Genomic DNA, 25,570 nt, shown 5'->3' with positions numbered 1-25,570 from the left:
GATAGTAACATACTTAATATTAAAGCTTGTTTTATTTACACTTAAGAGATGATGAACATAACTTCAATCACATAGAAAAATATAATTATGATTCAACAGCACTTAAAACAGGTAAATGCCAATGGAAATATATAAACAGTATAAAATAAAGTATCACGTATTCATTCGCGCATTCGGCCACGTGTGTAATGGCATCCATAGTAAATAGTTGTTATAATTCATATAAAAATACACATTTTTTGAATGCCCCCTCGTAACATTTTGAAATATTTCCGAACACCACATAGCGGTGCCGGATTTGTAAAACGTAGTAGTTTGAACATCCTAATTTGAAGTAACTACACATTGCAGAAGGTCGATAAAAAACATACTGTTTATTTTTTATCGATCTCTTGTGTACTTTTATTAATCTATACATGAATTAACTATAATATATACTGTACTCTTAATAATAAATAAAGCAAAATTAAATTTAAAAAGTAAAATAATATTATGTAGATGTAATGGGATTAGATTATCCTTACGTATTTGTTGCATATGGGCTATTAAAACAATAAGACTTTTTAGCCTGATAATATTATCTATTTTGAATAAATTATGGTGGTAAATATTATTTTCGTTTATGAGTATAGTATAATATGTAAAAATACGCAAACAGCCTGGCGCATAAAATACAACCACATAATAATGCATAACAACAATGGAAGAATTAAATATTAGAAGCCCTGTCTTAATATAATACTGTACTCTATGGAATTAAAATGTAATGTATACTAAAAAATGAGTGGCGCTCGATCAACACGTCAACATGATAATAATTGCATCCTCACAGAGGAAAAGAAATAATTGTATATATAAACTTTAACATGGCTCGCAAACGATGTAGTGGAAGATATTTCGGGAATGCATTTCGAGTCGCGTATCATTAGTCTAGACTCTAGAGATATTATATAATTATATAGTATATTAAATTTTATATCAAACTTATAAAAACGACTTAACAAATACTTAATAAAGTACATTTAATATTTTTACTAATTATAGAATTTCTCTTAGGACTATAATAACCGTGGCACTAGATAGATTAAATTTCCCTTAGCCACATCGCAGGTGCTAAACTACGTGCGTATCCGTCGAGGGCGACAGTCTCGGCGTGCGTGAACCACTATGCTAGGCGACGTGCCGACGCGCCCGATCGCGCCATCCGCGACGCCTGTCGACACTACGTGACGTCCATGAGTCCATCCAACCGATCGACACTATATTCTACGGAATATCACGCGTATTTTGTACTAACACACCTTCGACTTTTGTACATACATCGGAATCCGCGGTGGGCGCGCGGTGCGGGCGGGGCGGGCGCGCTCAGCGCGGGGCGCGCGAGGCGGCGGGCGAAAAGAACTGTCATTGCGGCGTGTCTCGCGCGGCGCTCCAGCGGTCGAACTCGATGCCGGAGTCGGGCGACACGCCGCACAGCGCGCAGGCGCGCGCCGCGCAGCCGCACGCCGGCGCCGCGCCCGCGCCGCGCACGCCCAGCGCCTCCAGCACCTGCCACGGGAGCCTTTACTACACTGCGGCGCACCATAAGCCGATTCTATCCTACGACGTCTCAGCAAGCTTAAGGTCGCAAAATGTTTCCATTTGTAACGTCGCAAAGTCGCATATTGTTAGGACCAGGTAGATCTAGTGGCTAGCTTGTCGGGCTACTGATCATGAGGCCACGGGTTCGAGTCCGACTAGGTAAAAAAGTTATTGGGTTTTTCTGTCTAGAAATTCTCATTAGCGTCTGGAGTTGAGCCAACCCCGTGCCTCATAGAGCACGTGAAGATGTTGGTCTTATGCCTTATCTCTGTCTAAGAGTAACGAAATATGCACTGCATTTCTTTTTGTGCAGTTTAATATTTCCTGCCTAGATCACGTGTCTCTGCTGAGATTGGAAGTTTGGTCAGAAGGAAATATTACTATGCGCCTCCAATGTCTAGACTCTACTTAAGGGGTCATGGATGAGATTGTAACTATCTGAAAGTCATTACAAGCCTATGCATTCTCAAATTCTAAGAGCATTTAATAGGGGTAAGAAACTTAACTGTTAACAGAATTCTCTTTTGTATTAATTAGGTTCTTTCGAATCTTAGAAATAGGAATAAAAGCGTAGCATACGTTACAGGACTTTTCTGCGGTTTTCGTAAACATCGTACAGTGATAAAGTACACGCGTCGAGTCGATCGGAATGAGAACAGACGCAGTCCCGTGACGTACGCTGGTCAGACGGCGAGGCAGACCTTGGGCAGGCTGGCGCTGCGCTCGTGCAGGCCGAGGTCGCGCTCGAAGGAGTGCAGCTGGCGCATGAAGTGGAAGTTGGGCGCGATGTCGGTCTTGCGGCTGCGCACCAGCTCGAAGGCGTCGCGCAGGCTGAGGCGGTGGCGCTGCATGAGGTAGGCCAGCGTCACCGTCACCGAGCGCGACACGCCCGCCACGCAGTGCACCAGCACGCCGCAGCGCGCCGCCATCGCCTCCTCTGCGCACCACACCCACCACACATCGTTCATACAAAATGCAAATACTAGTCACAATAAAATTGACCTAAACGTGATTGCTTTCAAGTGATTTTTTCAGTATTTTTTTTATTTACTATTGTAATATTTATTAATGTAAGTACATCGTGGTCACCACGGAACTGTGGTGCTGCGTAAGGTGAAATTCCACGGGTAACAAGGAACTATCCACTTTATTGTTCTTTTCACGTAAGCCGGACGCCTTTACCCGTGATGGTACGTAACGTACCCGCTATTTACATTATATTATGTCTTAGCTTAGTAGCTTAAAATCATTTATTTACGATGTATCCACTTGTAACGCTGGAGTAGATGTATGGACAAATTCAAACCTTAAAACAATCACCTTGAGATTCATTTAACTCTGATTTTATGCTTCATGTTCTGTCAATGTCAACAAATCAAAGTGGTACTGACTACTGACCCTACTGGCACTTACATTTTACTGTAGAGAAATTTTAAATAGCGAGAAATTCTGTAAAATTAACCATATTGAAATAATTGGTAAGATGGCAAGTGATTAAAATATCGACTAACCGATAAAACGAATGGCCTGTGGAAAATGTACAGCGAGATTTTGACTCCAGTGGTCAGCAATAGGGATCTTCAGATAGTTGATGCCGCAACCTTCCGCCTCGAATGTGTTGGGCAAATCCGGCGTCACGTTCAGCACATACTGGAATTGGGAGAAAATAATGTTAGGTCACAAGTTCAAAGTTGAAATCAAATACTCCAATAGAGCCATCACAAACAATGGAGTACAGCTTTTTGGTCAACTTGAACTCAGATTTATCAATTTCAATGGTATGTCAAAGTTGACATACCATTGAAATTGGTAAACTATATAAGTTAAAAAAATAAAGATAAATAGATAAAGATAAATAGATAGAGAATAAAAATAGAGATAAAGTTCAAAACAAAACCCTGATTATATTCTTAATGAGTGCTTAAATATAGTAAAATTATTTTTCTGGCACTTTACATATTTTAACCGACTTCAAAAAGGAGGAGGTTCTCAATTCGTCGGAATCTTTTTTATAGTAATTATTATTTTTTATGTATGTCCCCGATTACTCAAAGACTCCTGGCTCGATTTAGCAAATTATTATTATGTTTGAAAGGGTATATGTACTTTGCAGATGGTCCCATATAAATTTGAAGAATATCTTCGGAGATAGAGAACAGAACTCCTCAATTGATAAGAGTAAATTGCTCGCGATCAGTGTAATAGCTTAGTAAACAGTAGGCTTTTAACTAGACAGCATAGTTTAGTACAGTGGGGCCACTAAAAATTCTAATTTTTTGACTGTAACATCCGCCATATTGATTTTGTTCATATAAAGTGTAAAGACCTGGAGAGTAACATAGGCTACTTTTTATCAGTGTAAAAATCAGTGTTCCCACAGCATGTTTAAAACCCTAAATCGCGGGCATCAAGCTAGTCTGTAATAAAGATAGTTGTGCACCTTGATATTGTGCCTGGCAAGCGCCTCGCAGTCCTCGCTGTTGGTGGAGTTGCCGAGGTAGAGGTTGGGCAGGATCTCGATGGGGAACTCCTGCTGCGCGTGCGCGTGCGCGTCCTCGCACTCCGACGACGAGCCCGACGACAGCGCGTCGTCGCAGCCGGACCCCGATATACGGAGGGACCTGGAAATGTTCAATTAATATACCTATTAGTGTTCCTCCTTAATCGAAATCCTACGGACTCGTACGGAGCGATTCGCTTCCTCGTTTCTAATACGTACTGCTATAATATGGAATAGGCTTCCGGCTTCTGTTTTCCCAGCCAGTTACATAATTGAGACCTTCAAAATAAAAATGAGTAGCCCTTTCAGGCTGCATCATGACCTCCTATCTGGCGTGATTGCAGTCAAGCACATACCTTTTTAATTTAAAAAACCGGCCAAGTGCGAGTCAGACTCGCGCACCGAGGGTTCCGTACTTTTTCCGTCAATTTGCACGATAAATTAAAAACTATTACCTAAGCATAAAATTAATAAAATCTGTTTTAGAATATACAGGTAAAGCACTTTCATATGATACCCCATTTAGTATAGTTATATAACTTTGAAAATTGAAAATACTAATTATTTGTTCATGAACACCTTTTTTTGTAATGTAGGTAACCACAAATTCACGGTTTTCGGAGTTTTCATTTACTTGTGCTATAAGACCTACCTACCTGCCAAATTTCATGATGCCAAGTCAACGGGAAGTACCCTATAGGTTTTCTTGACTGACACAACAGACAGAAACATAGACAACAAAGTATATAAGGGTCATATAAGGGTTCCATTTTTCTTTTCTTTTTGAGGTTTTGAGGAAGAATGATGCAGACTTCCCACAGGCATCCGTCATTTTGGTACAGTTTAATTAAAACTATGCCAAGCATAGTTCGGCTAGGTAAATAATTAATTAATAATACAATCTTTTATACTTATTATAATAATATTAAGAGGTAAAGTTTGTAAGTTTGTTCGTAGGAAATAGTCTCTGGATCTAATGAACCGATTTTGAAAATGTTTTTTTAAGACTATATTTTTTTTTAAATGAGTTCCCTAAGAAAATTGTTATAAGCTACCTGTGCTAAGCTGAGGCGAGTCGCTAGTCTTTTATAACCAAGGTTTCAAATAGGGTTCCATCTCAGAATTCATCAATAATTACCAACAGGTAAGATCGTGTTTTGCAAGATTGTAATTGAATAAAAAAATAGGATATAGAATATACAATATAATATATATAAAGGTTGTAAGCCACCGAGATCCGAGGCCCGCCCGCCGGGGTCGGGGCGGGTGGACGGTGATCGATCGCGCCCCGCGGGGCTGCTCGCTGGGGTGAGGCTCACCATTCACCTGCCCCCTGGATCAATGGCCGCCCACACAGCGTGGCCTTACTCCGACACCCTCTCGCACTGCGCCCCTCAACCCCGGGCCTTCGCGACGCCAACGCGTCTGCTCCCACGCGAAATTTCCCCGGGTTTGCCCTCTCAATAGTCTCGACGCCATTCATTTGTATTGAAAACTGCCACAATATTACCTAATTATAAAGGAAGTTATTATAAAATCCTTCTTCTTCACTAATGACACTATTCATTACTAGCTGATGCCCGCAGCTTTGCCCGCGTGGATTTAGCTGTCTAAAATTATTAGTGTTGTATTGTTAAAGTATTGTGATTTATGAAAATTCCATTCTATGAATCCGTCCGTCATCCGTCGAGATGTTTTTTTTTTTTTCACATAATAATAAACTAATAATAGGTACCTGTAAGTCAACGGCTTTAGGAATATTAATTTTAAAAAACTGGTCAAGAGTGAGTCGGACTCGCACACAATGGATTCCACACCATCGTACAAGAAATCTCTAACCAGTATAATAAAAGTTACAAGTTAATGCAGGACAGCACCATCTTGATGTGATTTAGTCTGTATCGGGAACACAATTTTTTTTTTTTTGATGGAACCACAGTTTTCGGATTTTTTCCTTTACTTGTGCTATAAGACATTGTTACCTGCCACATGATTCTAGCTAGGCCAACGGGAAGTACCGAATAGGTTTCTTGACAGACACGACTGATAGCCAGACAACAAAGTGATCATATATAAGGGTTCCTTTTTCCTTTTGAACTCTAAAAAACAGCCAAGTGCGAGTCTGGTCTCGCTCTTTTACGGTTCCATACATAGTTAGGTATGTTTCGGCCACAGCTTACAAACTACTTTATGAATCGTTTTTTTCAGTAGGTATTTGTTGTTTAAATACAATAGGTATACATAATATACCGAAATTTTATATTCCTACTTTTTCAGATAAATCCATGATAAATCCCATCGCAAAAATAGTCTAAAACTTACAACTTTGACGCCCCTTTATTTCTTTATTTTATAATTATAAGATAAAAAAAGAAAAGTATTTATGTATATTCGTACTCAATGAGATTGAGACAATGACACCCCAATGCAATGGGGGTAAGCAAAAACATTCCAGCTCCTTTTTCATGCATGGGAACCCCACATCCCCCTGAAAAATGATTTAAGTTGAATTTCTAATTCAATATTCGGTTTTGGGTCAACTTTCTACACCAAATACCAAAATTTCAGGTTTGTTACTCATTTCGTCTACAAGCTAGAGATCGGTGACACGCGGACAGGCAGACAGAAAGTAGAGTGACATTGATAGAGATTCATTTTACCTTTAGGGTATGGAACCCTAAAAACGAACCGCGGTAGGTGTAGGCTGCATCATGCATTGTACCTACTAGCGACGCGCGACGCCACAGCGAGCGTGGGTCGCGGCCGCGCGTGGGCGCGCCCGACACGTCCATTCAGGGGAGCTCGCCCACGCACCACGCCATTCTAACTGATCCGATAATGACAACAGAGCTATTTCGTTCGATTTTAATGTAGGCGAGAGAACCAGTTTTTTGCGACCTCACCTGTTTATTCATACCATATAAATAAACGCTCCTCGCCTTCGGATACCACGTAGGTTGCGAGATCGAGCGATATAATATCGCGTCATCTATAGCATTGTGTAATGAAATGACAACTAGGTACTGCATACGAATTACGAATCCAATTTGTATTTGAATGAAGGCGAGTGCGGAGCCGCCGGAAGCCGTGACACGGCCGGCCGCGTTATTAATGAACGAGTTCTATATGCGTCAGTGCCGGCTGTAAAGCGGCCGAGTATGGATAGCTGGTGAAATGGCCGGGGCCAGTGCGAGTTAGAAACTGTCACAATCCAGTCGGCTAACGTCGAGTAGGCTACAGGGCGGTGCATGTGGGCGAGCAGTTGCGTGCGTTGCGCTCGCGCACAGGAATGCGGACCGCCGACCCGCAGCCAATGACCGCCTGCAAGAGGCGCTTTTTTAATGGCTGACTTACTGGTTCGCGTCCTGTCTGGACTTTAACGAGTTAAGTTGGCCGGACAAAGGACTGAGTTGGTCGTTTGTACTATGTTTAAAATGTCATCCTGGGCGTCGCTCGTTACGTCGGGCTCGCGCAAGATATACTTAAAAATTATAACTTACTGCATTTGAATATTGAATTGAATTACCTAGAAATTCAATCCAACCCAGGATAGGCCGCACTCATGCATAAAAACCACTTTTCTTATTTAGGTGCATGAGACGGGTCTGCCCACGAAATAAAAAATTAATTTGGTTTTTCGCAATTTATAAAATAATACAACAAAGTAGGCTTATAATTCCGACAATGGCAGTATCATTTTCACAGGATTACATAAAAATCTTTACTTTAAAGTGTTCAGTTTAAGAAATTAGTCAAAATTATGAGTTTTACATGAGCTACTCACAAATTAGTCGGTACTACTTATAACTAATTTCTTAAACTGAACCCTTTCAAGTAAAGATTTTCATAGAAACCTGTGAGGATGATACTGCCATTGGCGCAATTTTATCGTGGGCGTTATCGTGAAAAATATCGAAAATGCCCAACTACGGAACCCTTGGTGTGCGAGTCTAACTTGCACTTGGCCGGTTGTATTCATTAAAAAAAGAATAGATAGGGTACCTATTAGGTTTCTAGATTCTAGATTCTAGATTAAATAAAAAACACATGTTATGGCAGATTGCAACTCGAAACAAACAATTGTAATATTAAAACCTAATTTATATACCTACCTAAATCAGCAAGTAAATGATTTGATTTGAAACAAGACTAATTGATATTTGACAAGCCAGATAAGTTTTTTTATATGGAGCATCGCTCACTTTACAAGTTTGTTCCATAACCGTCGAATCACCAGTTTCCAAACTAATGAATGAACGTCGAACACACATGGTACGACGACCTTGAAGTCATTTACGAACGAACTGGATAAAAACAATAAGACCGAATAGTTCAGTAACCTTTGGAAAGTTAGGTGTAATATTTTGTGTTGTTAATTTATTGTGAAGCCATTTTACCCCGTTTTTTTTTTTGCAACTAGCTGATCCGCCCGGCTGCGCTTGGGTGGACTAAGGTAAACGTACGTACAGAATATTTCTGCATAATGTAGCTTTCTAATAGTGAAAGAATTATTAAAATCGGTTCAGTGGTTCTAGAGTTAACAAACAAATATATCTTTCCTATTTATAAAATTAGTACCTACCTACCTACCTACTTGTTGTAAATTGTTAAGGAACCAGAACCAACGATCTCTATGACCAGAACAAAATGTATGCTATTGCGTATAAAAAGCGAATATAGGCATCTTCTGAAGTCTAAACTAGCGCGCTCAATTTTAGCCTTCATTATTACTAACTACGACCACAGCTAAATATTATACTCGTAGTTAAGGGGCATGAGACGGGCCTGCCCGCGAAATTCAAATTTAATTTGGTTTTTCGCAATTTGTAAACTAATACGACAACGTAGACTTATAGTATTTTAATTGCGACAATGGCAGTATCATCCTCACAGGTTTATATAAAAATCTTTACTTGAAAGGGTCCAGTTTAAGAAATGAATTCTAGTATCGACTAATTTGTGAGAATAGTCGATACTAGAACTCATTTCTTAAACTGGACCCTGTCTGTTTGATAAATCCAGAAAATAATCGTGAGGACGATCATCAACTCGCTTTTCAACTTATAACTCTTGAGAACAAAAACTGAACCATCTCCAAAGCTGACCTTTTGAGATATGGCGACAGGCGGCTACAGTAAAATTATTCTTTATCGCTCAATAGAGAAGCCTTTTAAATAGTAATCTGCTTTTATATCTTTATTCGTTGGGTACCTACCTAGTCTAAATGGTAAATTATATCGTTGATAAATACTCTACGCGTACAAAACACTGCGTTCTTTCCTTACAGTATCGGAACACTTTTCCGAGACTTGTGTTTACTGACTCCTACGCTCCTCCGATCTTCAAAACAAATAGGCATCTTCTGGGCATACGCGTTTTATCTTCGCCCGATCAGGTGTGATTGCGATCTGGCGAGTTGCGCGTTTATGCCAGAAACCAGTTGCAGTGGAAGCTGCCGAAATGAGTTTGTTATTTCAATACGACCATCCTTAATTGTAATTCTTTAACTCTCAAGTAAAAAAATCCACGTAATGGCGTAGGCGCGTAGGCGTTCAGGTACAGAGTACCGACAACATTTTGGTAGACATGCCTTTGGCTATTTATAGAAGCAAAACGATGCCGTAATCTCGTGGGTGGAAAACAGATCAAAAGCATGAAAATAGTTGGTTATTTACGAATAAAACTGAAAAAAAGGAATTAAATCATTCGGTGACGTCAACGGCAGTTCATTGATAAAAAGAAACTCAAGATTGCAATTCTTGCGCTGGCATACCATTACCGCCCATAAATGAACTGAAAACAAGCGCGATTTTGCCTTGAGAAGCGAAAAACTGAATGCGAACGGTTCCACTTCCGCGTACACAGTCAGGCCAATACATGAATGGAGCGGACGCCATTGAAGGCGCAACTTGCGTTTCTCTAACGCAATGCTATATAACTCGGTTAGCTAACCGCGCACACCTCATTTAATGAGGCGACGGCGGGTGTAGCGGCCTCACAAGCACCAATCTGATGTGATTGTGAATGACTTAATTAACCATCATATTTTATTGTTACGAGTTATAACCTTCGTGCAGCAGTTATTTACTTACATAGTTCAGATATGACTTGTGACAAATCTGTTAGTACGCCTATACCTAACTTGAAATAAGTACATATCTCTATTACATATTAGAATCTCACAGTCACCTAGTAGAAATAACTAAGTGAGCAAACAAACACACTATTCACTGAAAACTACATTATGTATATGTATTGTATTTTACACTCAACTTGTGAATGAACTATTTGACATTGGCGCAGTCAAGTAGGTATAATGAATTGTGTGATGACCTTCAGTGAAACCACAGTGTTAAACAATTTATTACTGGAAGTAGCCAGTTCGGCGTATTATTATTGGAAGCAATTAAATATAGTTCACTACCTAATACAAACATACCATGACTAACATCGGGAGTTATATGAACATTGCACGGTCTTCATTAGGTACAAAAAATATAAAGTTTGCAGTTAGCTTACCCTGGTACTAAGTTACTCGTATCTATGTAGTTACGTTTATGTAGTAGTTGGCAACAATCATGAGATGAATAGTGCACACTGCCATTAATTTTATTTTCATCGATAGGATGGATTTTATTGTTTTTAATTTATTTTACTTCCCTTTCCTTCTTAAATCGGGATTTCACATCGCAGTTTAGTAGTTACTCTGTAGTCGAATCTCTAATAACAATATGTTTATTATTATTTATTACCATAAATTGATATACTACCAATAGTAGTTGCTACCACGTTTTGAGGTTGATTCTAACTGATAACGGCGTCCACTCAGAAGCAATCGCTCTGTTTAATATTAACTCGATATTAAGGCTGTTAAGAAATTCTACTTGTAAAAGCTAGCGGTTCTAATTATTGTTATCCTATATTACTTACTCTCACGCCCGTGTACAAAATAGCGGAACCCTAGTCGCTTCAGATGGTAAGTGAGCGTGACTGGGATCAACCCATTCACAAGACGCAAATGTGACGATGAATAAAAATAAAATAAATTCCAGAAGTATGCTCTCGACGTCAAAATGATGTAATTAATCTGTATAAGTTATTAAATCTGTTATTTAGTTACAAATGATACGTAAACGGTATGTGTAAACCTATTAGCAAATAGCAATACATCCTGTTATGGCACCGTTTTTATGAAACCACTGCGCCGCCCGTTGAGAAGAGACCATAATTATTATATTATTCATCAACGTTTATGTTTCGTTCAAAACATGTCAAAAGAATAATAAATAATTAAAAGCGCCAGCAAGGTCGTTCCAGGCTAGCAACCTATAGCATGTGCATCCAGGCGTGACGATGCGGGTTCGTTCGGTCGCCGAGTAGCTTTTTCTGAATCTATAATGGAATCGAGGAAAAACTCTCACGCGCATGAAATCATTTTCCCACGCGTGCGGGTTTTTCTCGTTCGCCGTAATAATTAGACACCAAGCCGATCAGCTAAACAGTAACACGAGTCTATAGCAGGTTTGGGTGCACATAAGCAATTACTGCTACTTTAACCGATGGCGTAGACTAAGAAACCTCAATCTAATAAAACGTTATTTCTCGTTCGTGTTACCAACTTTAAAGTGGTTCATTTCCTCTTATTATATTTTCACTGAAAATGGATATCAACAAACAGGCATAATATGTTAGTTATTTAAGCATAAGATATACAAAACAACTACACCGACTTCAATGTAATGTTAACAATACAAAGTAACTACATGGTACTAATAAAAATAATACTTAAAATTATTCCATTTATAAAATTATAAATCACTTATTGAGTGTAATTAGCTGTGCCCCTTGAGGTTCTCAGTCTTTAACTTGTGATAGTCTTAATCAAATGTAATGCCTAAGAATTTTAATCATGTTAACTTCTTCAATTTATTGAATTGTTATAGTTATTAAAAATAAATTATTATATTTTTGTAAAGTTGTGAATAGTATATGTCATAGTGTTTATTAAAGTGATTGTTAGTTATAATAATTATTGTTAATGAAATATAAAATTATTTGAGGTTCATGGTGGTTGATTGATGATTATGTATCAAGTCGCTGGCGCAGCTAGTTAGCTAGCTAGATGATCTTCGCGGATTTAGGTTTTTAAAAATACCGTGGGAACTGTTTGATTTTCCGGGATAAAAAGTAGCCTATGCCACTCTCCAGGTCTTAAACTATACCCACGCAAAAATCACGTTGATCTGTTGCGTTGTGATTGAAGGACAAACCAATAAACAAACACAATGTCGCATCACACTAATATTATAAGGGCGAAAGTTTGTTTGTGCGTGTGTGCGTGTGTGTGTGTTTGTTACTCTTTCACGCAAAAACTACTGGGCCGATTTGGCTGTTTAGAATGGAGATAGATAATATCCTGGATTAGAACATAGGCTACTTTTTATCCCGGAAAATCAAAAAGTTTCCACGGGATTTTGAAAAACCTAAATCCAAGCAGACGAAGTCACGGCATCAGCTAGTTAACAATATTTATATTCAACTGGTAGTAGTACTTCTGCCTAGGTAGATACCATTAATACACTGAAACTCACAAGTTGTCCATCAGTGCAGTACCTGATTAGTATTACGGAAAGACTACAAACGAGTATCTAAACCGGATTTATACGAGACCAACAATCTGTGCAAGAACAGTGAACGATCCTGTCTTCATCATGACCTGTTTTAAAATTTCCGTTAGAACCTACTTATTAATGAGTGATAAATCTACATTTGGGTGTAGACTAGGTTAGGTGTTACACTGGCACTATCGAAATAACTCGTCTTAGACAACATGCACAACAATCGCCTTACACCAGTCAGGTTGTGGCCTTTGTGGGTGAACTCTCGCTCTTCTTCAGTCTAATATTATAAAGGCGAAAGTTTGTGTGTATGGGTGTATGTTTGTTACTCCTTCACGCAAAATCTAGACTGATTTGGCTGAAAGGAATGGGAGATAGATAATATCCTGGATTAGCACATAGGTTACTTTTTATCCCGGAAATTCCCTCGGGATTTCGAAAAATTTAGATCCACGCGGACGGAGTCGCGGGCATCGGCTAGTAAGTATATAATATTAGAAAGATTCAGTGTTGTCTTACCGTAGTCCCATGAGCGGCAGATGAGGCACATGCTGCGCACTGGCTTCGCTGCACCACTCGGGGAACGCGCGGCGGAACTCTGCGAAGTCTCCTGTTGACAATTCAATTATATTGTGACATCTTGGAAATTATTTTATTAAGGATCCAAAGACACAGGCCAGCAAACTCTCTTAGCAGGACACTGTTCGAGGAATTAAGTACTAATTTACTTATATCGCACTAGCTTATGCCTGCGTACCCTTCACTTCTTCACTTCACCCTCGTAGAGAACCCATTCAAACCCCGATCTTACACCCTTAGGGGTTGAATTTACAAAAATCCTTTCTAAACGGATGTCTGCGCCATAATAGCTATCTGCATGGCATATTTCAGCCCTATCCATCGAGTATTTTTAACCCCCGACCCAAAAAGAGGGGTGTTATAAGTTTGACGTGTGTATCTGTGTGTCTGTGTATCTGTGTATCTGTGTATCTGTCTGTGGCATCGTAGCGCCTAAACGAATGAACCGATTTTAATTTACTTTTTTTGTTTGAAAGGTGGCTTGATCGAGAGTGTTCTTAGCTATAATCCAAAAAAATTGGTTCAGCCGTTTAAAAGTTATCAGCTCTTTTCTAGTTTTCTTGTAGAAAAGAAGGTTAGATAACCGTTAGGTTCATAATATTATGTCAATTGACAAATGTCAAGCTGTCAAGATGGACGTTGCCACATACATAATTATTTATTTGAAAATGATGTTTTGGAAAACTCAGATACTTTCGATCGTAGGCGCGGGATAGTCCAAGAAAATCGGTTCAGCCGGTTCAGCCGTTTGAAAGTTATCAGCTCTTTTCTAGTTAAGCTGTAACTTTCACTTGTCGGGGGTGTTATAAATTTTTAATTTACACTTGTTAGCAGTGCGTTGATAGATCAGTCAGTAAGTCACTTTTTCCTTTTGTATATTTAGATAATTTTGTTAATTGATTTTTTTTAAAGAGCAACCGCCAAGTTTTTTCAATAACAATATTAACATTGCGTTGGGTAGAAGGTACTAAGAAACGAAGAGGAAACGAATGATGAGGACATTTGAAGTATGATCACGTTCAAATTAATAATAATCGATTGTGTTGGATGAGCTTCAAATGCGCGTCGTTAAATGTGCAGGCAGGGCCGACTGCGAGTCGGTATAGCTGACATTTCCTGTGTGGGCGCAGGCCTCGCTCGCCTGTTGGTTGTTTCCTGCCGTTCGTGCTAGCACCGCCATTGTCATGGTAATATTGCTCTCTTTAATCATTACGCTCATCGCATTTATCCAACATCAACGCGCTATTGAGGTATCGCTGGATAGCCGAAAATTGTAAATGCCTGCAATTCTCGATTAGAGCAAGGCAGGTATGAGGTTTCTATAGTGTCGAAAGTAAAGAGCCAGGAAAGTAAATTTTTATTAACTAATACACTTCTTCGTGTAATTATTACGTAATTAGAAGTCCTTTTTCATCACTAACTATGCGAAGCCCAGTTGAACTTCCTTAAGGTATTAACAATATGATGATATCACGCCTATTTCATCATAGAGAGAAAGCTTGTGAGGTTAATTTATACTTAAAATTTTTCGTCAAAGTATAAAGTCCAACTTTTTTTATTTTCTTCGGAATAGTATTAGAAATCACGTGATGCATTGCCAGACACCCAAGACATAGGCAGATATTAAAGTTTAATGGTGTCTGGCAGGAGGTTGCCACCATACAGTGTCTGGCAATGCACCACAAAAATCAGTAAATATTATGATGATTGCATGCTTATTTTCTTTATAGCACTGATGTTAAAAAGTACGAAAATTTTTAACGTACCTACCTACTTCATAACAGACAGAAAACAAATGTACTACAAAATGTAACGAACCTGCAGTGCAGGTACGAGTAGGTGGGTACCTACCAATCGAACTTTTAATCACCTAAAACTATTTTGAAACAAATCATAAGAATTTGTTGATATAATTTTAATAATGGCCTATTGCAATTTTGTTCATCAGACAGAAGTTTACGACTTACGACGCCAATGATACCTCATTTATTGCAATCGAATGCGAAGTTTGGCAAATACAAGGCAACTGGTTGAACCGACAGACACGCATAGCCTTCCGTAGTTGGGATTCAAATAATGTGACGGGGAGGAGTTGCAGGTTGATCGCGCCGCGCAGGCGCAGCACGCAGCCGCGCGACTTCGGGGCCTCGAAATCAGAGGCGGCCATGCCACGCGGCACTGGTGCGAGTGGGGGAGGAGGATTCGCATCGATCTGGTGAGTCATCGCAGCCCATTCATCTGCTGCGCTCAATGAACGCCGTACCACCCTCCCCGCGCGCCACCAGCCGCCGCCCCCGCGCGTCCTCGCTACCAAGGAGACCTTTATGTTTGCTTCTCGGTGGCTGAATCAAATGGTTTAACCCGTTACACCCCCATAGCAAAAACGTGATCGTTTCATCATCATCGCATAATTGAAATCCTAGAGCTATGAATCCTGAAATCCTAGATGGAACAGATACATAGAGGATGAGGATAGAACAGATACAAGATACAGAAGAAACTATTCAGAAAGGTGCGAAGGCGGTCTTCCCTATTACAAATTTCGTTGAGTTTGTTTGTTTTAAAAAAACCGGCCAAGTGAGAGTCAGACTCGCGCAGCAACGAGGGTTCCGTACTTGGATATTTTTTCGATATTTTGCACGATAAATCAAAAACTGTTATGCATAAAACTTACTTTGAAAATTGAAAATACGAATTATTTGTTCATGAACAAACACATTTTAATGTTTTTTTTGTGATGTAACCACAAATTCACGGATTTTTTGATTTACTTGTGCTATAAGACTTACCTACTTTCTTTTTTTTTTAGACACAACGGTTTTCTTGTCAGACACGACAGACGGACAGACTGACAGACAGACAGGCAACAAAGGGATCCTATAAGGGTTGATTTTTTCCTTTTGAGGTAGGTACGGAACCCTAAAAATGACATTATTAATATTCAACAATAGAAGCCCCCATATAATACTAAGTAGTACGGATAAATAGTAAATGTTTTCCGAAAATATGACCACACATGAGATAATTGCTTTTCGTCCGGGGTGTTACAGCGGCCGTGGGCGGGCGGGGACGGGCGGGCGAGGAGCGCGCGTGGGCGGCAGGTGCGCAGGCCTTGGCCCGCGCCCTCCACGCTAACGCAACCTTGCCTTCCCACTAGCTGCTAGCCGTTAGCCACTACCCACGACCATGGACCAGCATTAATCGGACAAAAGATACTATAATTTATTTGCCCCACGAACAGTTTGCCTAATTACTTCATTTAAGCAAATTACAAGTCTCTGTTCCACCACAAATATCGTAGGCGAAAAAAGAGCGGGTTGTGTTTTTATTTACAAGCAGATGCTTGCCTACTTTCTACTTGCTAAGTACCTACGTTTGCTTAATTAAATTACAAATCATCCTCTGTAGTTACCGCGAAAAATGTATGGACTACACAAAATTTCAAATAGGTACTCGTTTTGTTGAATCGCTACCTATAAGTAATAACAAATTTTATTACATCGCGAAAATATTCTTACCCGAGGGCATTTCTAACAGAGATCTTTACTTATGGATATGATCCGATAGGCGAACTGCAGATCTAACGCCGAAAACGGAATTGGAACAGGCACCTCATCTATTGATCACAATTGAAACTTGACCAGCTAAATAAAACGTCGTGAACAGCTATCTTTCATAAGGCAAAACACACACTTCTTTTTTCTCTCTCGTCTGGCTTTACAAAGATTGGCCAATGTCAAGTTTGTAGTTATTTACAAGTTAAAGAAACTATACAAGTATGGATTTCGTCTGTGCCGGCGCTCACCGACACACACCCGGCACCCCTTTAGAGCGTACAATACAAACGTAGTTCCAATTTCATTTGAATATCAAGCAACCAAAGTCCATGAAATTTTACAGACATATTCAGAAACTAATATCTATGCCTGTGGTTTTCCAGATTTCTGTTCAAATATTCGCTTTCAAAGTTACGCGGTCTTAAAAATTCACATACAGATCTTTGAGCCCCTGTAATTTTAAAACTTCATATTTTTAGAAAAATCTAAAACACCTATTATATTATATTAGTTTCTAGAATATGTCTGCAAAATTTCATGGACTTAGGTTGCTTAAAATTGGAACTAGGATTATGGGGAGTAACTGACGGAGAGAGCCCTGTTAATGATTGGACCACAGTTTAACAGGACTCTCTCCGTCACTTACTCCATACAATCGTAGTTCCCATTTCATTTGAATATTAAGCAACCAAAGTCCGTGAAATTTTGCAGACATAGTCTAGAAACTAATATCTGTGTCTGTGGTGTTTTAGAGTTTTCTAATAATATGTAGTTTTAAAATTACAGGGGCTCAAAGATTTGTATTTTTCTTTAAAAAAAGGCCCAACTTTGTGCTCGTTTTTCTAGACAATGGAGCAATTTAATGAAATTTGGAAAAACCACAGACCTGAAAATTTAATGAATATTATGTAGTAAAAAAATTATCGTTATATATTTTATATTGTTATAATTGTGTGGGAACTACGAAAACCAGAAATTACACCCAGAAATCTTGAAAATTTCGTGCTGTCTCGATTTGTGCAAGCGGGGTGGTGAAGTGCGGGGGACGACACGTGAAACTGACAGAAACTGACAGTCTAAACACACGGGCCACATTCAGACTGCACCCAACTCCAAACTTGTCGATAGGTCTAACTAAATACACTGGTACATTTCAACTTGCGTTAGACGTATGCGTTACCTACTCAGACGTTGCCTGTAGATAAAAATATGTCACATGTTTGCTGGCAATAGCGCATGCATCAAACCCTGCAAGTTGCAACTCTCTTGCAACCTATTCCTCACGCAATACGCACAGCTTTAATATTATAATTTTTGACAATGTATACTATATGTAATGCCATATCACAGGTCACTCTCTGATTTATTGCTAACAATTTACTTCCAAATGCAAAGAAATCTAAGTGTGTTGAATTCACACTGCCCAATACCAGGACCTTAAATGACATAAGTTCATTGATAAATAATCATATGTTGAAAATAAAGGAGAACCCCGTGTTTCTCGGTATAATGTTAGATGCAAAGCTTCTATGGAACACCCACATATCAACACTTGATGGTAAACTCAGCTCTGCTGCTTACACTGTTAGAAAAATTCGACAGGTACTGACGTGGAAACTGCAAAAATTGTATATTTTGCCTATTTTCACTGTATTATGTCTTACGGACTCTTGCTATGAGATAAAGCGGTAGATATTGAAAAAAAAATGTATTACAGAAAAGGACAGGACGTGCAATTTATAATTTAAAACCGCGCGCTGCCATACAATAAAAATATAAGGAAATAAGTACCTTATCTATTATCTTATAGTAGCTTTTAAATATATGATGACAATCTGACTATTACCAAAGTGAACGACTACTATAATATCTATTATATACGACTAACATAATATGTATTATAAATTGTGTGCCGTTTGCATTCTCACTAGGTTCTCATTAAGTTTGTTTTATTTGGTTAAACTTTCTGGCATTTATATTGTTATGACGTTTAATTGGCAAACAGTCTGTTTATTGGCTCAAACTCAAAAATTCAGCCAATCACAACAAAGAAAATATTGTAATAATGATTGATGCAGCTTTCTGTAATTGAAAACAAAATATTTGACATTAACTTGAATGTGACAGTGATTTCCGAGTAGGGTTGCCAGAGGCCCCGTATTTTACTGTTTACCCCGTATTTCGGGATACAGAAACCTGGCTGGCGAAATCAAACACTGACGTTATGTCCAGTAGAAAGAATATTTTCCTTTTGCGGCAATGCGTAGCCGAAACCCACTCGATATTGATCATGGTCGTAGCCAAGGCAGCGGGGCTTGGTTTGAGGATGTAAGCCTTTTTTTATACAAGTTAGCCCGTGACTTTAATCTTTTCTAGTGGTAAGTGATGATGCAGTCTAATTTCTTGGCCGTTAGGGCCATAGTAACCATATAACTAGCCATGACCGAAGCCTCCCATCAGACCAGAAATTTAGAAATGGCGACTGCGCCTGGGAATCCGTCAAAAACCTAAGCCTAAAATAATACATACACTATTTCTTGCATTTGCTTACCAATTTTTTTTGGAAATATATCAAACATTTCGCGCTCACTTCACTCGCGCTTTGAATTTGTATTACTTGGTGTAAACTCCGCAATTTCGTTTGCATGAATTTAGATTTTAAAAAATTCCGTGGGGGATTTTCCGGGCTAAAAAGCCGCCTAAAAAAAAATGTCTGGGATGCAAGTTACCTCTGAATAGTAAGTACCAAAATTTTGGTAAAGAAGATGGGCCGTGAAAGGGTAGATAGGCAAATAGATATACTGTCGTATTCGTAATATTAGTATGGATAGGAAGCTTTAAAAATATAATCTTGCTATGGCTAAACTCGTTTCCCTTTCACTTTAATTTTTTCTGTATTGAACCAAAAACACTTACGCTCACTGCGCTCGCGCTTTTTTATTGTTGTATTTTATCTCACTGACAAATTGAAAGGCGAAATTCCACTAACCAGGTAATTAGCCCATAAAGTTGAGCGAATGTTTTTTTCCTCATGACAGGATTCAGTTCCGGCCCTGATAAAACCTCTCCCGCAATCGATTCCTGGCTACGGCCATAGTATTGATACTGTGAAGGTGGAATTACAAATTAAATGTAATTTTAAGTTAAAATGAAAAGATTGTATGCATGAAATGTATAACATTTTGCTTTACAAAACTTAAGAGTTTTTAAAAGCTATTTAAATAAATAAATCTTTTATTTAAAACCACATTGTAAACACAGTTCACCAATCAAGACACGGCAACATACGGAGAAAAAATACAAAACTTACAAATAAACTAAAATATCTAAATAGGCTTTCCATGCATTTCAGAGAGAACCACCGCCTATTTCTTTAAATACTTCAAATTTTCAAATTTCTTCAAATCTAAACCCCGTATTTTTGATGGTGGTAGCCTGTAAATCAAAAAGAGGCAGGTGGCAACCCTACTACTTCCTAGACAGAATTTAAAAATTGTTTTCATTACTCGGTATGCCTACTGCCATAGTGTGACAGAAAGTGTGACGGTAGTTGTGACCTCTGATTGGCCGACTCTCTTTCACTATTTGCTAAAATTGATGATTGCAACAACAATTTTTTCTTTTTTGTAATCGAAAACAGAACACGGACGTCAAACAGGTTGACTAATTGCAATCATTTCTGACCGGCTAACATTGTTCCGCTAGTGGCTCAAACTCACTGTCGCAGCAAGAACATGGTAAATTCAGCCAATCACAGCAATTTCAATTGGTTATCACAAATGTACCGATCTAGGAACCGAGAATGCACGAACCAGGGCAGATAGAGATAAGAACAATAATATCATACGTAGGAATTCGACGGGGGATCGTTGACAACGATAGCCTTAAATGACACCCGTAACAACAATTGCTGGCAGTAGGTATACCTACGTAGCGGTCTAGTTCTGTAAAATACAAGAGCACAAGTGGCAGTTAGTACTTTTTAGTCTTAAATAAACACTAATCAAGCCAAGTTAGCTGGAACAATTTAAGCCAATTTGAAGGAATGATGGGCGCGATATAAATAATATTGCCTGAGCTTGAGCGATTCGCTTTATGCGTTGAAAAATAGAGGTCAATTATATTCACTCGAACTTCAAATGTTCAGATTATTAGTTTACATTAAGAATCCTATCAGCTGTAAATAGAAACAAAGTTTAATTAATTAAATCTAAGATTAAGTAAACTTCTCAGCGGACTACATTTTACCTTTGGAACTTTACAAGAAAGCTAACAATTCCGATAATAATAATAATAATTGGTAAGTAATTGTATGAGCCAAAAATAAACTTGGGTTCTCGGAATACATATATCAGATTGACGTCATTGCTTTAGATTGAACTTCTAAGAAACGAGAGAAGGGAAATTTAGAATAACTCTACATGTTCAAAGAGTTGAAACAAAAATAAATCGAGGTGTTAAAAATATAAGGAACGATGATTCTTAGTTGAATCTGGCCAAGACAATCGCATCCATTACGTACATTACCAGCTTTACCATGATAGCTAGCAGAAAAAAAATGCAAAATCGCCTGCAAATGGTTTAAACTATTTTTGCATTGAATAAGATTTTAGATAAGCGCCATTTGGTACACCGTTTTTTTCATGGAATGATTTTATCCGAACGAACTGCGAAACTTAAATCTGAATGTAACTCTTTTTTTTTGCGAAAAACTCAAGCAGCATGGCGAATGGCGGAGTAATTTAAAGGAAGAGTCATTTCAGTGCTATAATGGCGCCGTCGGATAGTTGATAATAATGCAGATACCAGTATCAACGGAACTAAGTCGCCGGCTTCTTAATCATTGTTCACTGACTCTGCCTCATCCTACCACTCTATATAATCAACATTTAAATTGTAACAACCAAAACAATCAAATACTTAAAACAAAAGGATGATTATAATAATAATCAGGAGCTAGAAAACTAAATGTGTGCTTATACTTAATCAGATGTCAAATTACGTTTTATATTTTATTCGGACGTTGGGCTCAATGAATCAATCTGAACATCAAGCAAAACGGCCTAAAACTGGGCCAACATTGGGTCTAACGTTCGTGATTTCGATGAATCTAGCTTTTGGCCACGACTTCGTTCAACGTAGATTTTACCAGCATTAATAAATAAAAAAATCTTTTATACATATAATCGCATTTAGTCTAACTACCTGTGTTTTGGTATATTAGGTAGCTTTTCGTGGCCTATCCGTTTACCCGATTTGACGCTTGGCACAGGTGATAGCACGCACCCCGAGGCGGACATAGAACGACTTTTTATCCCGTCAAATCAAAGTGTTCCCACAGGATTGATAAAAACACGAACGTAATCGCAGGGACTACCCATCTAGAATTGCATACATAATAGCTTTACATATTACTATGATAGTGAAATCATGCCGGTTTCTATTTAGCAATAATCACATTGTAAATATTCATTACATTTTATTTACAACACAGTTAGGTATATGTCAGGATGTAGAGCTCTGTATAATTTAATAGCTCATAAAATATGCCATAGACGGAAACGTAAACGAGCGCGTTCGACTTAGCGCGGTGATCATAATCTATCGTCTCGCATTGAGGAGCACAATAAGTAGCAGACTTCCTCTCCCACGTTTGGAGCAGCGGATGCCTCGACTTGCGACCTCCGGCATTACTTTTAGGACCAACTAATAAAAATACATTTATTCAAAAGATCTTAGGATAGGTACATGAATGAATGGCATAGTTATTGAAACGTAATATAATCCGTAGGCTACTGACTATAAAATTATAATATTATACTTGATGTATTAAAATCAAAGATGAGTTGAAAAAATTATCGTTCATAAAGCTATTAGGTAGTTTCCTTCTATCAAAAAAATAATTTAAGAAATCAATTAAAGCTCTCTCACAGTAGAAGGTAATAGTGGCATGTTTCAGTGGACCAATGATAAACGGAAAAATCTTTGTGTTAACAAAGCCTTTCTTTCATACAGGAGAAAAGTTTGCAATTTCTTAGCATACATACATGCATGCCAAAACAGTTCAATAGTTTCAGAGATTACTTCCTACAAACAATCTTACAAACTTTACCTTCTTACGAGTAGGTATAATATTTATAAATAGTATCGATGAATAGAATAGATTTTAATTCAAATAAACTTTTACAAATGTTTTTGAAATTCACTAATAAGTAGTAGTTGAATAAAAAATTTGGTATTTCTAATTCCTACAACAGAAACCCTAAAAAATAGTAAGTAGTCATAGATAAATTTTTCACTTGCAAATCAGAAATTTCAAAAATAAAGTAAAATTCTAAATATAAATTCTTCCAAGCTGACATTTAAAATATAAAGAGAAACAAATAATAGAGTCACGCCAGTCTAATACGTACATACCTATAAAAGGATTCTTCAAAATTTACTCCAATAGACTCGCCCCGCATTGGACCTTTAATCGCAAAAGAGGGGCGGATACCTATTTGTTGAGACTTGCTAAAGGTCAGAGATTGGAGATGGAATCAAAGGAGAGATATCATACTTACTAATTTTTATTAAATAAGTCAAAATTAATTAAAATTAAAATCGGTTCATTAGTTTAGGAGCTATGATGCCACAGACAGATACACAGATACACATATACACACGTCAAACTTATAACAACCCTCTTTTTGGGTCGGGGGTTAAAAATGGAAGTTAAAATTACATAAAATTCTAACATTTACAGACGCAAGTTGGTCGAAAAATAGCCTCCCAGATAGATAAATTAAGGTTTTCACTGATTATTATTATTGGTACTAAAAGAGGATACCCCTCCAAATGCGGGGAATACTGAACGAAATAATAATGTCTACTTTTTATTATGTAATATACCGAACCACAAAGGACAAAATCAGGAAAATGTAAAAGAAAGTTTTAGAAAAAAACCTTAAGGTGGCCCTTCTTACGCACTTCTCAATACAAAATATTTATTATGGCTATTATTCTATTATTTGTTATTCTAGATGTATAACTAAACCACATATTGATTTATCCCTCCATTATCAGCTATGCTCTAAAATAATAAATTAAGTCAAATTATATTTATTTTGAAAGTTATGAATCTTGAAAAATCTCCATTCTAGGGCAAATTTTGAGGCAACTTCGTGCATAAATATATGAGAAACTAAAAAATTGAAAAATTAACAATGTCATGTCACACTTTATAATAATTTCAAATGTCTTTTCTTTTGGGAAAAATAGGCATTATTCCAAATGTCGCGTCAATTTGAATCTTTGCCGTTTTTGACTAAGAAATCTTGTATATCCATATTCATTCACCCGGTCTCTCTCGGGTGAGGTGCGGTTAGAGGGAAAGGATGCCACGCACAGATAATGTAATTTCCTTCATCTGTGGAAACGGCACTATACCTACCAATGAGTTGTCGCCACCGTGATTGGGACTCTTAAGAAATCAAAGACTAGGTTTACAATTACGCAAGAAGTTTACTGTATCATCAAAATTATTATTATTGGTTATTGAGGCAGTTGTAAGTTTTTGTGTATGAATAGAAGACAAAGAAGAATAATATCCTTTATCCACTGTCGGCCATTAGTGCTGTTACTTAAATTTTTACTAATATAGGATCCAATGCTTATTTGCTAGATGTCCCTGAGACAGTACAGTTTGCTATCTATATCTAGATATGTGTCATGATGGTAATTGCTAGATGTGGTAGTTGTGACTTGGTAAATCTGATGACAAATCCTATTGTCTAATAGATATCCATTGGATGAAAGAATGATGGATTAAAGACTTCTAGGACTGGCAATATCAGTCTACAAAACAAATAGTCTTATCTTTTCCCTTTTTATAGGAGCTTATGTGATTTATCCGCAGCTTTGTGTACATTCAACTAGGCATTTCCTATGCTTCATTTCTTGTTGAGAAACCAGTCTTTGATAAATAAAGAAGCATTATACTAGTTACTCTTTAGGAATTATAACTATATTTTCTTATGTTTGGTTACTTAATGTCCTTTATCTGGGTTCAGCAGTAAATGTGATTTAAAACAAGTACCTAGATGATATGAATAATCATGCAGATAGGAATGATTACCTTCAAGGCAGACGACCTGTACGCCATCTTGCTTGAGGCGCTTCAGCAGGATGCCGTGCACAGAGTCAGGCTCTCGAGGGGCTCCGTCGCTGTACAGCACGAACATGCCCCGAGAGCAACAATGCGTTATCCGCGCTTTAAGCTCCTTACACTGCACCGTTGAAGCCAACTCAATCTTCCCTGCGGCCAATCTCCGCAACATGATACTCGGAATCGAAAAGTTGACGGCGGATCGTATATGGGAAACTGAATACTCATTGGACCCTCGACAATCTATAAGAATCATATCCCTCTCATCCGAACGCAACTTGGCCAAAAGCCACTCTTTCGACACCAAGTCAGAATCGCATTCTGAATCCGTAGGCATTTTGTGTTCACAATAATTTACTCCTCTGTTTACACTAGGAGCTTTTTCGCCTGTTGCACTTCCTTCACTATTACTATCGATCACACAAATAAGGGATATAATAACACTAACATTTTTAAGAACAGATAGGAGTATGATTAAACAAAGTGATTTATAAAAACAGTTCTAATAAAAATAACCCATCCGTAAACTAAACCAATTCGTGGTCTGTGAACTAAACACACAACACGGATTTCATGTCCACACTCCACA

General features: G+C 38.2%; 1 protein-coding gene across 1 annotated transcript; it reads right to left on the bottom strand.

Annotated features, from left to right (window-relative positions):
- Nucleotides 1-1,261: 1,261 nt before the first annotated feature.
- Nucleotides 1,262-25,512, bottom strand: LOC123867181 (dual specificity protein phosphatase Mpk3). The gene is made up of 6 exons (XM_045909109.1): nt 24,952-25,512; nt 13,219-13,309; nt 4,022-4,202; nt 3,093-3,231; nt 2,283-2,518; nt 1,262-1,548 (listed from the first exon to the last, which is right to left on the bottom strand). The coding sequence occupies exons 1-6, from the start codon at nt 25,316-25,318 to the stop codon at nt 1,405-1,407; spliced, it is 1,158 nt and encodes a 385-aa protein (XP_045765065.1). The 5' UTR covers nt 25,319-25,512; the 3' UTR covers nt 1,262-1,404.
- Between the last annotated feature and the right edge of the window lie 58 nt (nt 25,513-25,570).

This window comes from Maniola jurtina, chromosome 7, assembly GCF_905333055.1.
Source record: "Maniola jurtina chromosome 7, ilManJurt1.1, whole genome shotgun sequence".
NCBI classification, from domain to species: Eukaryota; Metazoa; Arthropoda; class Insecta; order Lepidoptera; family Nymphalidae; genus Maniola; species Maniola jurtina.
Note: the sequence above shows the minus strand (reverse complement) of the source record. Positions and strands in the feature narration are given on the sequence as shown.

Coding starts and splice junctions, on each gene's coding strand:
- LOC123867181 (XM_045909109.1), bottom strand. CDS start 25,318: ATGCCTACGGATTCAGAATGCGATTCTGACTTGGTGTCGAAAGAGTGG. Junction 13,310..24,951: donor ACAGGTCGTCTGCCTTGAAG/GTAATCATTCCT, acceptor AATTGTCAACAG/GAGACTTCGCAGAGTTCCGC. Junction 2,519..3,092: donor ACAGGCCATTCGTTTTATCG/GTTAGTCGATAT, acceptor TGTGGTGCGCAG/AGGAGGCGATGGCGGCGCGC.